General features: G+C 39.8%; 1 protein-coding gene across 1 annotated transcript in view; it reads right to left on the reverse strand.

Moving 5' to 3' along the window:
• DNAH11 (dynein axonemal heavy chain 11) overlaps positions 1-16,426 on the reverse strand; it is a 339,985-nt gene that overhangs the window by 226,857 nt on the left and 96,702 nt on the right. Inside the window, 2 exon segments of the mRNA XM_064575180.1 lie at positions 8,153-8,386; positions 11,631-11,780. Of these exon segments, the coding sequence (XP_064431250.1) occupies positions 8,153-8,386; positions 11,631-11,780 (384 nt within the window).

Raw genomic sequence — 16,426 nt, forward strand, 5'->3', positions numbered from 1 at the left:
ATGGAATACTAAGCAACAAAAAAGAATGAACTTCTAACACATGCAACATCACGCTTGTTAAGAAATGAGAACAGTCTGAGATTTTACCCTACTTGTATGCTCAAGTCAGCCTGGCTCAGATTAAGGCACAAGACACAGAGCCTCTGGGTCACGGATAAAGGACAAGTCATTAGTCACACCAATAGCACTGAGTAGTATCTAAGTATCAACATTTGCACCTGTCCCCGATCCCCAACTTTTAAAGGATAAGCCCAAAAGAGCCACATAATCCTTGTATATGCAATGAGTTGTGTTATAGGACAGGAAACTTGAGTTTAGGGAACCCAAATCTTTTCTAAAGGAAAACCATGTCTGAACTTAGCCCTGGAAAGAGATTTTTTCTTTATTATACTGGACAGTAAGCCAATCTACCCTTTGCTCTGGAGAGAAACGCTATAGAGACTATCTTGCAAGAATGTTTGTATAATAAACATCCTTGGAAGATAGCCTAGAACAAAGGCATTAAGTTCCTCCGCTCAAAAAATGTACAAAACTTGAGACCCACAGAAGATGGTCTCCCAACAGTGTTAAGTGAAAAATTCATGAGATTGGCCAACAGAATTTTCTTTTGTACTTTATCAATGCCTGCATTTTCCATCAAGTTTATTAGAACTTTATAAAATGAGTAAAAAAAAATTCCATCTTTTTCTACACTCTAGAACAGGGGATATAACATGGCATGTATCTTTTTTTATTTTATTTTATTTTTTTAAGATTTTTTATTTATTTATCTGAGAGAGAATGGGAGACAGAGAGCATGAGAGGGGGAGGATCAGAGGGAGAAGCAGACTCCCTGCTGAGCAGGGAGTCCGATGCGGGACTCGATCCTGGGACTCCAGGATCATGACCTAAGCCGAAGGCAGTTGCTTAACCAACTGAGCCACCCAGGTACCCGGCATGTATCTTTTTTTAAATGTGTGATAAAACCACTGGAGCAGGGCTCAACTTAGGGGGTAGGTATGCAAATTCAACTGCCTTGATTACCATTTCAATTATTTCTGTGGTTACTGGTCTACTCAAATTTCCACCTCATTTTGAATCTATTTCAGAAACAGTGTTCATGGAGAATCATCCATTTATTTTAAATTTTAGTTTAAATTTTTATGCTAAACATTAAGTCACACATAGTGTTATACGATCTTTTTAAAATCTCATAGGAAGTTATGGTTCCTTTCCGTGATTTTTTCCTTCTCCTTCCCCGCCCCCTTATGTTTTTTTTTTCTCCTCTTAACTACAAAAATTTGTTATGGGGACACCTCGGTGGCTCGGTTAGTCAAGCATCTGCCTTTGGCTCCGGTCATGATCCCAGTATCCTGGGATGGAGTCCTGCATCAGGCTCCCTGCTCCACGGAGAGCCTGCTACTCTCTCGGCCTGCCGCACCCCCTGCTTGTGCGCTCTTTGACCAATAAATAAAATCTTTAAAAAAAAAAAAAAGTGCTGTTATGGTCTATTTAAAGACACAGTTCTTGGATTTATGGATTAGATTGGACTCACATGCATATGTGTGTAATAAATCTCCTTCTCTTACATCTGTCACTGTGGAGATCTTGAATTACTTCAGGATCTGTTCTGCTGCTTTCTCTAGAACAGGGATTTGCAAACCACAGGCCAACAGACAAATAAAGTTTTATTGGAACCTCACCATGCCTATTTATTTAAAAATTGCCTATGGCTTCTTCCCTACTGCAACAGCAGAAATGAGTGGATGTGAAAGAATTTCTACAGCCCAAAGAAACGAAAATATTTCTACCCCATCCTTATTTCAAAGAAAAAGCTGCCCAACTAGACCTCTAGGGTCAAGATGGAGTCATGGCAAAAGTCCTCAAGAGATATCCCACAATATTTATGACGCACTTCTCAGGGCTTTATCCTGGGAGCAAACACACTCACTGATAATCTCTTGGGACGTACAGGAGACAGAACTGTTCATCTCTTCTACATTTACTCCTTAACACTGACCATGGACCCCACTTTTTTTTTTTTTTAAGATTTTATTTATTTATCTGAGAGAATGGGAGACAGAGAGCACGAGAGGGGGAGGATCAGAGGGAGAAGCAGACTCCCCACTGAGCAGGGAGCCCGATGTGGGACTCGATCCCAGGACTCCAGGATCATGACCTGAGCCGAAGGCAGTTGCTTAACCAACTGAGCCACCCAGGCGCCCCAAGGACCCCACTTTTTTTAGTTATTGAATCTGAGTTTGTCATTTCCCTGGAATTTCACTGGATCAAACAGGCTTATCGCTATAATAGTCTCTTCTTGTTTCACCTGTGGTTTTCTCTGCTCTTAATTACCCATTGCATCTGCTGTCAACTTCTAGGCATTCCTCAAAGTATCTGGTTCAGCGTATCCAGATACAATATCATTTTTTTTTAATTGCTTATCATTCAGTAAAATTTTGGCTGTGTTAAAGTAACCAGATGAAGCCCAAGAGGAAGTCACTCATGCTAAATGCCCTGTGTCAGCAAACTGAAACTTAAGTTTCTATGCTCAGCTTTCCCAGAAAGGCAGGCCTAGATCAATCAGTCAGCATCTGCCTGCTGCATACAAGTGACCTGACCCAGCTCCAACCCTTCCCTTTGCTCCGTATGAGGAAGGTAAACCTGATTTAACCAATCAGCAAATGCCCAGTATAATTTCCTTGTTCCTGCTCACTTGGACTACAAAAATTCCTTGCTTTATCAGCATTTTGGTGCTCCTTTCTGTTAGACTGGATGATGCCTGATTCATGGATCACTGAATAAAAGCCTACTAAATTGGTAAATTACGGAAAATTTTTCTTTTAATAGATGAGAGGGGAGGTAAAGAGTATGTGCTCCACTCATATGGGTTCCTGCTACATTATGAAGCACGAGGTTATCAGATTACACTTTTCTAGAGAAGCAAAAATAAAAATGTGTGTCCAGTATACATTGGATAGCTTCAGGCTTCATAGGCTTTCCTATTCAAGTAATAAAGTTGGGATAAGGAACACTATCAACATTGTATCCAACTGGTCTTGAAAGAATCGCTCAATGGCTAAAAGTGAGGCCAAACACTGGCCCTAAGAAGCAAAACCAGAGTCTCTTTCTTATATGTATTTCTTAGTCCTTGTGGTGGGGGGGTGATGAATGATCTTATATTGCTCATCTTGGGTCTTACTGAGAGTGCTCTGGGTCATGTCCCAGCACAGCAGCAATTAGGTTTTCAAGTCCAAAATGCTTCCATCTCTTCTTTGATGATTTTCACACAGCTTAATAATAAAGGAAGAGTAGAAAATCCTTCTTACCAGATCCCAAGCCTCCAGAACAAAATACTTTTGCCAAGGACCCCTCAAATCTGAGCAAGTGAATTTACTAGATCTGTAATATTTTCTAAGACTCTGGCAAGGCAGGGATATATATCCAAAATGCAGTATTTTTGCCTTTAATCCCAACATTACCTCACATAAAATCACATAAAAGGAAAAACAGAATTTAAAATAATAATTTATCTCACTACAATTTGGACGTGAGGACTAAGCAAAGAAATTATTTGTGCAGGTAGATCATCAATTATAGCCAACTCTGACCTCAGTTTAAAATGGAGTGATTTTAAAGGACTAATGTTCATTTTAAAAACTGCTCACAGTATTAGCGGGAGTAATTTTAATTAAAAACAAACTCCAGCAGATGGTTACATCCATTTTTGAAGAGAGGATGCTAATGGGGTTTCAATTTAGATGCACCCACTTCTCATGAACCTCACTAAGGCTTCAACAGTATTCAAATGTTAGCTTCTCTAATATGCATATTAGTATCAGTTACAAAACTGAAATACTGTATTGAAGGCATCTGTTGGCTGGTCTGTCAAACATTTCAATTTGTGCTAAAAGTGTTTCATAATTAAGCAGATAAATGCTTTCTTCATAAACCTTCCTCTTGTCTGCTTCTCATCCAACATGAAAAGGAAGCATTACATAACTCTTGAACAGAATGGAAAACTTTATTTGAAGGGAGAAAAAAAAAAACCCTATAAATTCTGTTAATTAGTGAAATATGCTGAAGCACCTGGGATATGAAGAACTTTAGCTATTAGAATAAAAAGAATCAACCCAGTGTTGCCAACAGGGGAAAGAGTGGACACCTCTCATACACTGATAGTGGGAAGGTAAATTTGCACAATGTTCCAAAGGCTTAAAAGAGGTATATCTTTGGGCGCCTGGGTGGCTCAGTTGGTTAAGCGACTGCCTTCGGCTCAGGTCATGATCCTGGAGTCCCAGGATGGAGTCCCACATCGGGCTCCCTGCTCAGCGGGGAATCTGCTTCTCCCTCTGACCCTCCCCCCTCTCATGCTCTATCTCATTCTCTCTCTCAAATAAATAAATAAAATCTTAAAAAAAAAAAAAGAGGTATATCTTTAACCTAGCAATTTTACTTCTGGAAGTTTGTCCTGAAAAAATAAAGAAAAACATGAACAACATGTATGTATGCATATACAAGGCTGTTTACTGCAGTATTATTAATGATAGTCAAAAAATAGAAAACCAACCTAATCACCAGTCTTAAGTATAGTAATAAAAGACACTCTGCAATGTACTGGATTAAGCCAAATGGGCAACTCCTTCATTAAAACACACACACACACACACAGCAAAAATACACCCATGTACAAAGTCCACAGCAGACCATGAGAGAGGTGGAAGGAGATGGGACAGAAGGAGGAGGAGTGGGTGGAAGGGAGTAATAGTCCCTGATGCCAGGAATGCGCCTCAAAGCCAGAACAGTAGCAAATGTCATGGAAGCCTAATGTAGGATTTGGGTACAGATTCAAACATCTGGAAACTGAGATTTAAACTGCCACACAGGAACACAACATTTCTGTCTCCTGCCTCTCACACTCCCTGAGCAAGGCCGTGAGTTGGAATTGAGATGCTAACATGTAGCTGAGATTCTCAGAGTCTTACATAGTCTAAGAAAGAGCTCTAGAAAAATTCTACCGACCAGCTCAGAGAAGCAAGATGAAAGCCTTTGGAGAGGAAAAAAGTCCCTTTAGAGATATCAAAACCTCAAGCCCATGCCCTGTGATCTGGAAATCCTCAACTGAGTAACCAACCACAAAATTAACCCAGCATCCACAAAACTTGGAAGAAGCAAGGAAGAGAAACACACTATGGGGATGCACACTCTCTTCAGGGCACACAGAATTCCTACAGAGAAAAAAATAACCTAAGTTACAGCACAAAAAAATGGAGAGTTTGAAAATATGATAAGAGGTTAAAAGATGGAGGGCATGAGAAGGTTCAACATATAGCAGATAAAATTCTAAATGAAAAAATAGAGCAAATGGAAGAAAGGCATCAATCAAAGAAAAAATGAAGGGGAATTTTCCAAAGTTAAGACAGACATGTAACTGAAGATTCAAGAAGTTCACAGAGTACTTAGCAGCTAAATTGTAAAAGCAAGAGAAAAAAATCTTCAAGTAGATACAATAGAAGAAAACATCACAACCACAAAAAGAAAAAAATTCATAAAAGCAGCCAAAGACCAAAGACCAAATGTTCCTACAATTAACATGAAGGAAAAATAATTTGACCTGAAAGTTTACAGCACCAATGAAGGCCATAAGATAACAGAATATTTTTTAAAGTTCTGAAAGAAAATAATTCTCAACTTAGAATTTTAGGCCTTATCTATCAAGAAAGAAGTCAAAAGAAAGACAAGGATCAGAAAATGTCCTACTTATTATCCATCACTGCATAAACCACTAAAACATACACTACAGGAGGAAGGGAATTGGATTTTAAAATAAGAAATGGGGTAAAAAAATAATGAACAAAGTCACTGCTTAATATGTTGGTAAATCTGATTTAAAAAAATGAAATTAGGGATGCCTGGGTGGCTCAGTCGCTTAAGTGTCTGACTCTTGGTTTCAGCTCAGGTTGTGATCTCAGGGTGGTGAGATCGAGCCCCACGTCGAGCCCCGCGCTCAGCACAGAGTATGCTTGAGATTCCCTCCCTCTGCCCCTTTCCCTGCTGATGGTTTCTCTCTAAAAGTAAATAAATAAAATCTTTTTAAAAAATTAAACAGCAGCATGTAAAATAGGAAGTGGATATCAGAATAAAGATTTCCACCGTCCTTGCGAGGAAGAGGTAAGATCTATTAACAGTGAGCCAGAACATAAGCACCGTGAAGTCAAGAACTTCACTGCTGGAACCACAGAACCTACACCAGTGCTTGATGAGCTCTCAGACTATCAGAGTAGACCTAGAGAAGGGAGGAAATAAATTCTGGAATACCCAGATAAAGGGATACTATTTGGCCATTTTTATTGTCAATTTGATACATATTTACAGCAAGAAAAAAGGTAGACAATACATTGAGTGAAAATACAAAGTAACAATGTATTACATGTAAAAAATATTTTTTCTATGTATATTTAGATAATTGACACATATCAGCACAAATACACATTTATGTAAATAGCTACAAATGGACGTATATTTAAAGAGAGACAGATAGATGTCTACACATTCACAAAGAAAGAGGAAAAATTTTTGACGTCTATATGCCAAAACGTCATCAGTGATCACCAGTGGGAAGAGAAGTCTAGGCTATGGGTGTTTTCTAAAAATTATTTTCCTTTTTTTCTTTCTCAACCTGTACTTTCTTCTTCTAAATCTTTAATAACACACGTTAATAAAGAAATCATGACATTGAAAATAAAGTTGATAGAAGAAATATCCATAACACATAATTTACTGTTTTAAGCAATTAAATATTTAATTATCACAGAAAATGGTATCTTGTAAGCAAAGAGATAATTAAATGAAGCAAGGGAAAAATAAAGTAGGAATATGTATGCTGAAAAGTTTAAGTTTGAGCAATGACTGATAATACCTGAAATCTGAAAGGACGTTAGAATTTTTTAAAAAAATCCTCTCTTCAATAGATAATGAAAGTACTTTTAATAAATGCACAGATATCAATAAATTAACTAACCAGAAACTTATTTTTATAAAACCATAATATAATTGCAATTTAATGAACTATTAATGTTCATAAAAAAAAATTACCTACTTAGCTTCCTCATCCAAGTGGCATTGACTTGAACTGTAGAGCTATTGCCCTAGGAGGAAACCAGTCACTTTTGAAAATCCAATCTTGTAACCTAAACCCAGCTCAATATAAACCAATGCCCTCTTTTCCTAAAGATGTACATCAAGAATATACTTCTCTCCAAAGGAAACAATACAAAGACTTCTTTAATAACATCAATGAGTCAGGTGATCTCTACTCAAGATTCAAGCAAAATTAAAAGAAATAATCAAAACACTCTAAAACCTAAAATTCCTGAATATGTTAACAATACAAGTATCCTTCATCCTCTGCATCTATTTGACTTTTCAGGGACTGAATTAAAAGTCCTGCTAAGAGGACAAGCAATAGAGAGCAGTGGAAAGCATTCTGAATTCTGCTGGTCCTGCCAGTGTTACTTACAAATTGTACAACATTGGGGAAATCGCTTAATGTCTCTGGATTCACACTTCATCCACTGAAAATAAGAAAGGTAAACACACTAATATTTAAATACTTTCCAAATCTAAAAGCCAATAAAAAAGGCCAAATCTCTGAACTGTTCCACAACTAGGAGCACACCTTAAGTCGGGAGGCTCACGTAGAGGTCACAGGGTAAGCGGGGTGAATAAAATGGAATTCGAAATAGATCATTTTCCACAATTGCTCATCTGTGATCTGTAATTAACCAAAACCCAAAATACATGAAAACATCTGTCTTTGCCGAAGAGCTCTCCATCTCTCTGAGTCATGCAAATCATGTACATATTTTGTAATAAATACTCCATTAGCCTAGATGGAGAGTCTTACACAGAATGACAGAAATAGGCACAGTGTCTAAGTACATGTGATATACTAGAGACTTGGGGGATGAGTGATGTGATTTTTTTTTTTTTTAACCCATGTAGCAATCCAGAAAGATAACACAAAGCTAGAGAAAGAAAAGTCAAACCACTGATTGCTGAAATAGTCCTAGCATAGTGCCTGGCACACAGAAAACACTCCCCTAAATGATGGAGGGATGAACGCCAACCTCTTCAAGTCCCTTCAAGCCTTGAAATCACGTCTATAAAATACCTGTTTTTTATGGAAGTCCTTTAGGGCCGTTTCATAGCCTTCCTCCAGTCTACTGAAGGCTATCACTACATCTGTCGTCCACCAGATCTGTGAGCCTGTGAGTGCAACCTGGGCGGGGAACTCCAAGATCCACAGTTCCCTAGGTTTTTCTTCATAGGCAGCTATGGCCTCTGTGATGGAATGTCGCACTGTTTCCTGCATCGTCTTTTCAAGTCCCAGGAGCCACATTTCCACCTTTTGATGCAAGTTGAAATGATTTAGCACAGGCTTAACTCTGGAAGAGAGATAATTCCACCCTCCCACGGGCTTAAAAGCCATGCAGAGAGAGAGGCCTCAGGTGTGTTTATATTCAAGATTTATTTATTTATTTTGAGACAGAGCACAGAGGAGCATGAATGGGGGGAGGGGAGAGGGAGGGAATCTTAAGCTGGATGTGGGGCTGGATCTCACCACCCTGAAATCACGACCTAAGCCGAAATCAAGAGTCAGATGCTTAACCGACTGAGCCACCCAGGAGCCCCGGATTTATTTCAAATCCAGGTAGAAAACTAGAGGAGGTATATAACTCCAAGGATAAGGTGAACAATGGATGAATTCCATTGAACCTGTCTTCTCCCAGGATACTGCTCAACTTATTTCACCTACTGGATGGCTAATAACTTTCTGCAGCCTCAACAGAGGAGGGGTTCTTAATTACTGATTTTTCACATCTGAAGACAAGGGGGTTCTGGACCGAGATCCCCTGTGGTAATGCACAGTGTTGTGAGAAACCAAACATCACAGCCATCTAGTAGATAGAGTAATATGGTGGAGTAATATTCTAGAGCTTTGGGGATAATGGTAGATTGATTTTTTTTTAATGTTTTTTAAAATAATTTTTAAATATACTGAAAATTCTTCTCTAAAATCTTCCTAGTTCTTAGTCTTAAGACAAAGTGCTTCCAGAAAGTGTCTTAATTATATTCCCTACTGGTTCTCATCTTCACACTTGTCAAAAATTAGACAGCAGGAGAGTATAAGAGATAGGACAACTGCTGACTTGTGAAACTTAATCTTTTTTTTTTTAAATGCAAGTATATTTTGCCCCCACAAATTTATCTTAACCCATTTTCTAACCTATTCAAATATGCTTTGTTATATTTATCCACATATCTGTTTCCATGGGATGATATTATCTAATGAAAAAGATATGTACACTATCCACAAATAGTTGACCTCAGCAATAAAAAATGATGATAATAAATCAATTCCAAGGACCATATGAGATCGTGAAGATGTTAAAACTGTTTTTTGGGGGGCGCCTGGGCTCAGTCAGTTGAGCGTCCAACTCTTGGTTTCAGGTCAGGTCATGGTCTCAGGGATGGTGAGATCAAGCCCCTCAATCAGCTCTGCTCTCAGCACGGGGTCTGCTTGAGATTCTTTCACCCTCCACCTCTTCTCCTCACCCCCACTCATGTTCGTTCTTATTCTCTCTCAAATAAATAAATAAATAAATAAAATCTTAAAAAACACAAAAAACCTTTTATTCCCCCTGTGTCTGTGAAAATGGCAGAAACATTCATTCCTAGAATCTTTCTCTGGAGAACTGGGAAGCAGTACTGTGTAGTTAATGAGGTGACAGCCTTCCCTACTGAAAGAAAAAGGTGGCACTGCCCTGGCAATGGGCCCCATCATCCCAAGAGCCTTTCCCTCTGACTTTGTAACTGGGTTTTGTTTCATGTGCCCGAGTTCAAGGTCTCTGATCCCATCAATACTTTAGTCACTAAGCACAACACTTGATGTCACCCAGCAACTAGTTCCTTCAGGAAATCAGACATCATTTGAGCATTTCCCAAACATTCTGGGATCCCTGTCCTCAACTTGGCCACCTCCTCGTAAGAACTTTCCAGTCCATCTGGGAAGACCAAACACACATATAAGTTGATGGATCATCTCCTGTTCAAATGACTATGCCAACAATGGCTACTTAGCTCAGCGTGATCTGAGAACTAAGCTCTGATGAGATGTTGTTTGATTCTGGTGTTTCTTCAACTTCTGCCTGACCCTCTATAACAACAATTACCACTTCCCATTATTGCCAACTATTCATTTCTTCAAGGAGCCGAAGAGCTCCTCCAAGAGAGGGACCATGTCTTACTCATTTCTGGATCCCCAGAAGCTTAACCCAGCATCTGGTACATAGTAGGTATTCAATCAACACTAATCAAACAAAATACAAATAGTCTACATTGGGAGGAACTAATCATCACGGTGCGGGGGTGGGGGAGTAAAGACCTAAAGGAAAAGCATCTTTTTATCAAACAAAGGCAATTAGAGGATCAATGTGGTGTATGCTCCAGTCTCTGGCCTAAACTGCTTACACAGAACAAATGAGAGCACTGTGAAAATGCTCAGTACCAAGGGTTCCCGCGAGCGACAACCACATCCGTCAAGTGGACTGTCCTCCTTCTGGGCACTATGCCAGTCGGCTTGCAGTCTGCCAGGGAGGGAGCAGACAGCAACACACTTTTGTCAAGATAGTTTATGGTGACTTTTCTAATCACTGTAATAATATCCTAAAGAGCCCAAGAGATCAAAAAATATATTTTAATCAAAGTATTCCACCATCTGCTTCCCCTTCATTTGGCAGGATTTCTTGGTACAATATTAAAAAGCAGCAGAGAGAAAGAAAGAAAACCCCTGTTTAAAAAAAAAAAAAAAAAAAAAAAAAAAAAGCCTGCCATCACATTTCTGCAAGGGACATTTTAAGGAACCCCGCCTCAACCCAAACAACTCTGGAATGGAGGCTACTGTCTCAGTGACTCTGTGGATTAACTCAAGCTACACAAGCATCATTATAAAAAGATGCAATTCCTCCACATCATGTGGAAACACCAAGAGCTCTTTCATAAATCATAATGAGCCATTCTCGCCGTTAATCATTAAGAATATTTTTGAGGTATTTGGCTGTGCGAGGAGAGAATATGCTAACTTAACTGTGAACATTTATTAGGGAACATGACATCAGTGTGGTAGATGCCATCAACTTTATTTATGAGCAGCCATTTAGAACATTCACATCGCAATCCTGAACCACAAGCCCCTTTAAGACATGCTTTTCTACAAGGTGCTGCTTCACCCCAACTCTCAGTGGTGAAACCAGTAAGCTTTGCAGGAGATTCTGTCACTGGGCTGGCACCTGCTTCTCCTTCTGGGGTCCACTCACTCAACCTGCGACAATCCTTCCTGACGAGCTCAACTGCTAGCATTTCTGAGACTCTGCAGGGTGCTGAAGCCACATGGGCACAAAGGGGGAAACATGGCGGATTCCGGCGTGACATGGAGGTCAGACTGGACATGGCTAAACAGGGAGCTCTGATCTCCAAACCAACCAGGGCCTGATTTGATAGCAGCTGATTTTTTTCTTATTCAAGTCAACCTTTAAAAATTATCCCCAAAATACTCCCATAGCACAGAACATCTCATCATTAAATCTTACGTGGCCTATGCATTCGCATTCGGCTTGGAACGGGACGTATTCCTTTTCTTTGCTGTACATTCCAATTGCTCTGTGGATGGACACATCCTGACCTTCTTCAAACTGCAGATCTGCAATGCTGTCAAAGAGTTTGGCAAGGTGACGCGTCACCTAAGATAATTTGAAAAGACAAGAGCATTTTTTACTGGAGATATATTCAGGCTATCTAGTGATGATGCCATGTGAATTCACAAAACTTTCTTTATATAGTTACAGAGCTTTCTCAAAATGTTTTTCTTCAAAATAACCATCACTTCTTAAATTCCAGAGTTTAAAATGACCTTGATGGGGGCACCTGGGTGGCTCAGTCAGTTGCGCAACATACTCTTGATTTCAGCTCAGGTCAACCACCTCGGGGTTGGGAGATCAAGCCCCACGTGGGGTTCCGTGCTCAGCATGGAGTCTGCTTGAGATTCTCTCCCTCTGCCCCTCACCCCCCACCCCCCTGGGTCAGTCACACACTAAATAAATAAATCTTTAAAAATAAATAGGGGTGCCTGGGTGGCTCATTCATTAAGCGTCTGCCTTCGGCTCAGGTCATGATCCCAGGGTCCTGGGATCGAGCCCCACATCGGGCTCCCTGCTCGGCGGGAAGCCTGCTTCTCCCTCTCCCACTGCCCCTGCTTGTGTTCCCTATTTCGCTGTCTCTCTGTCAAATAAATAAATAAAATCTTTTAAATCAATCAATCAATCAATCAATAAATAGGCCTTTATGGAGAAGTGGCCAGGCACTCTGGCCGCATCATCAGGTGTTAGGTGGTGAATGCTTACCATAAAAAGTTACCTATCTTTTACTTGGCGATTAGACACTTACCAACTTCCCTGTCTGCACCATATACCTGTAGCTATCACCCTGCTGGGAATTTTATGGTCAAGTTTTTAAAATTCAGATATATTCTTATACTATAAAAAATCATTTACTACAAGAAAGGTGTGTTCAAATATTTGAAAGGGAAATTTAAGTTACATACAACTTTACTCTTGTGTTGGGTCTTACGTTAGTGTGCACTTGCTTTGATACTTAAGTGCACTCTATGGCATATTTATTATATAAAGAAAGTGAATAAGATTCCCCCATTTTTATTGACAAGGAAATTGAAGTTGAAATACTAGATGACTTTGTCAAGTTGACAATGCTAACATTAAGTGGCTTTTAGATGTTAAGTCTCCAAATCTAGAACATATCTATGAAGTTCAAATTCTTCTGGCTTAACTTTGATACCCTAAATTGTGGCATCTCCAAAGGAAGCCACAATAACGTACTGAACTCTACTATAGATACCAGACTATTTGAAAAATAAAACAAACCAAATTAAAAGACACAGATCAACATTTGTTCAGCCAGAGGCCAATTTAAGAGACTAAAGCCTAAGTGGAATACAGAATACTGGAAGACCCATACTTGTCCATGGAGTCCCGTCAGCACAGACCAGGACAGGGCTCTCCATCTAGAGGTGCTGGCACAGAGAAGAGGAGAGGAAGACGCACATTCTGAAGGCAGACTCACAAGGAGAACAATCAGGTGAGCCACGCTACCTCTTTTGGGGTAGACTGAGGGGCAGGGAGTGAACCCGAAGCAGTATCAAGAATGGGAAGGAGTTCCTCCTTACGCATGGTACAAACAAACACTGCTGAGTGGAAAATAGTTTGGTGTTCCTCAAAAAGTTAAATATACAATGAAGACCCAGCAATTCCACTCCTAGGTATATACTCAAAATATTTTAAAACAGGTACTGGTACACAAATGTTCACATCCTTGTACACAAGCATTTATAGCAGTCTTATTCCCAAGAGCCAAGAGGTGGAACCAACCCCAATGTCCAATGATGGATGACTGGACACAATGCGGCACATATATATAATGGGATGTTGTTCAGACACAAAAAGGAATGAAGTGCTCATATATAGGACACGGATGAACCTGGGAAACGTGATGCTAAACGAAAGAAGCTAGTCACAAAAGACCATATATTGTATGATTCCATTTAGATGAAATGTCCAGGACAGGGAAATCCCTAGAGACAGAAAGCACATTGGTGGTTGCTAGGGGCTGGAGGGAGGAGGGAATGCTGAGTGACTGCTTGATGGACATGGGGTTTTATTTTGGGGTGATGGAAATATTTTGGAACTAGATAGAGATGATGTTTGCACAACACCATGAGTGTACCAAATGCCACTGAATTGTATACTTTTTTAGCATTATCATCTCCATTACTTCATAAATGAATGGCATACAATGATTTTTTTCTGTCGACAAATATTGAAATACCTAGATGAGCAATCAAACCTAATCAATAAATGGGCAAAAGACATGAACAGACACTTCTCCAAAGCAGGCATACAAATGGCCAACAGATACATGAAAAAATGTTCAACATCACTAACCGTCAGGGAAATACAAATCAAAACCACAATGAGATACCACCTCACACCAGTTAGAACAGCAAAAATTAGCAAGACAGGAAACAACAAGTGTTGGCGGGGATGCGGAGAAAGGGGAACCTTCCTACACTGTTGGTGGGAATGCAAGCTGGTGCAGCCGCTCTGGAAAACAGTAGGGAGGTTCCTCAAAAAGTTGAAAATAGAGTTACCATACGATCCAGCAATTGCACTACTAGGGATTTACCCCAGAAATACAGATGTAGTGAAACAAAGGGGCACCTCCACCCCAATGTTCAAAGCAGCCATGTCCACAATAGCCAAACTGTGGAAGGAGCTGAGACGTCCTTCAACAGATGAATGGATAAAGATGTGGTTCATATATACAATGAATTGTATACTTTAAAATGGTTAATTCTATGTTATGTAAACTGTGTGCCTCAATAGAAAGGAAAGGTGCTGATAACCAGAAGATGGTTTAAAGCTATATAGCATTTACCAGCAACATATAGATGCCATCTCTATAATGAGTTTTTCTTGAAATACAGTTTAACTGGACTTCAAAACAATCCCAATAGCAGCTTCCAGGAACAACACCAACCTGCCTCAATTTCCTGCATGACAAGACCAACACCAATACTGGTAAGGAACTCCTTAAGGGTGATTTAATCTTTGAAGCTTTTGGCCTTAACATATGTGCTGTATTTGCAGTTTTAGTACTAAAGAAAATCACAGCTAGAAATCTGAGTTTAAAATGGATGAGTTTTTGAGACTCTCACTTACTTGCAAGAGCTGATGATCACTGCTTGGGTTATCATATTCTCCTCCATCCCTGTACATTACCCAGAGGACATTTATACACAGAAAGTATCTCCAATAATCTAACAATTCACTGTCACAACTGAAGTGGCCAGGAAGTGCACGGATGTTTAATGGCTTCTACCATGTAGTGGGCCTAAATAATATTCAGGTGAAAAGCCGCAGGATAAATGAGACCTCAACTGTTAGACACTCTCAGACATTACTGCTTTGGTGAGAAAACAGTTTCAAAACAACTTCTAGTCTTTTTTTTTTTTTTTTTTTCAAAGATTTTTATTTATTTATTTGAGACAGAGAGAATGAGAGACAGAGAGCACGAGAGGGAGGAGGGTCAGAGGGAGAAGCAGACTCCCTGCCGAGCAGGGAGCCCGATGCAGGACTCGATCCCGGGACTCCGGGATCATGACCTGAGCCGAAGGCAGTCGCTTAACCAACTGAGCCACCCAGGTGCCCCAAAACAACTTCTAGTCTTGTGGTCTCTCGATCAGTGACCAGGAAATGCAAACCCCGCGCTTGCCATGCTCATGTTACTTACCCCTGGCATGTTTGAAGTTGGGTGTGTTCACACCCTGTCTTCCATTTAAAGCTTCTGAGACAACAGAGCTGGGTTTTTTCTTATTTTGTTTTTGTTTGTTTTTTAACTAATGTGGACCCCAGTGTCCTCAAATTTGTTCTATTTTTTTTTTAAGATTTTATTTTTTTATTTATTTGACAGAGAGAGACACAGTGAGAGAGGGAACACAAGTAGGGGGAGTGGGAGAGGGAGAAGCAGGCTTCCCGCTGAGCAGGGAGCCCGATGCGGGGCTCGATCCCAGGACCCTGGGATCATGACCTGAGCCGAAAGCAGACGCTTAACCATCTGAGCCACCCAGGCGTCCGAATTTGTTCTATTTCTATGAAGATCTCTGTATTTTTTAACACTAAAATAAAATTCTTTACTAGTTTGATGTTCAGAATAACTTTTTATGATTAAAAAGAAAAATGAGTGCCTTAGAGGCCCCTGTTTTTATCTCACTAAAGAAATAGAAAGGATTTGAACACTTTAAATCATAAACAAGTCAATAACATCATTATATATTACATAGGTTTTTAACAGTGAATTGTTAGATTACTGGAGATACTTTCTGTGTATAAATGTCCTCTGGGTAATGTACAGGGATGGAGGAGAATATGATAACCCAAGCAGTGATCATCAGCTCTTGCAAGTAAGTGAGAGTCTCAAAAACTCATAACCTAGGCCATAACATAGGCCAATCACAGCAACAAAAGAAAGGTTATTCCCTCAGTTAACAGTTTATAGCAAATCAGGTACATCCACCCACTAGTGAGTAGACACACAAGCAGTCCTTGCTTCACACAGTAGTGTGGGATCATAGCAATGACTGTGCAATCTTAATAATTGATGGGAAACGTATGATCGTCCTCGGACTTCTAAAAATCTTTATTAAAACATTACAATCCCTCTCACTCTTGGTTACAGAAGTACAAGGATATAAAATAAAAACTTTAAATATTGGGCGCCTGGGTGGCTCAGTTGGCTAAGCGACTGCCTTCGGCTC

Source organism: Mirounga angustirostris, unplaced genomic scaffold (assembly GCF_029215605.1).
Source record: "Mirounga angustirostris isolate CCGP_5_RB_7025 unplaced genomic scaffold, mMirAng1.0.hap1 SCAF_12, whole genome shotgun sequence".
NCBI lineage: Eukaryota > Metazoa > Chordata > Mammalia > Carnivora > Phocidae > Mirounga > Mirounga angustirostris.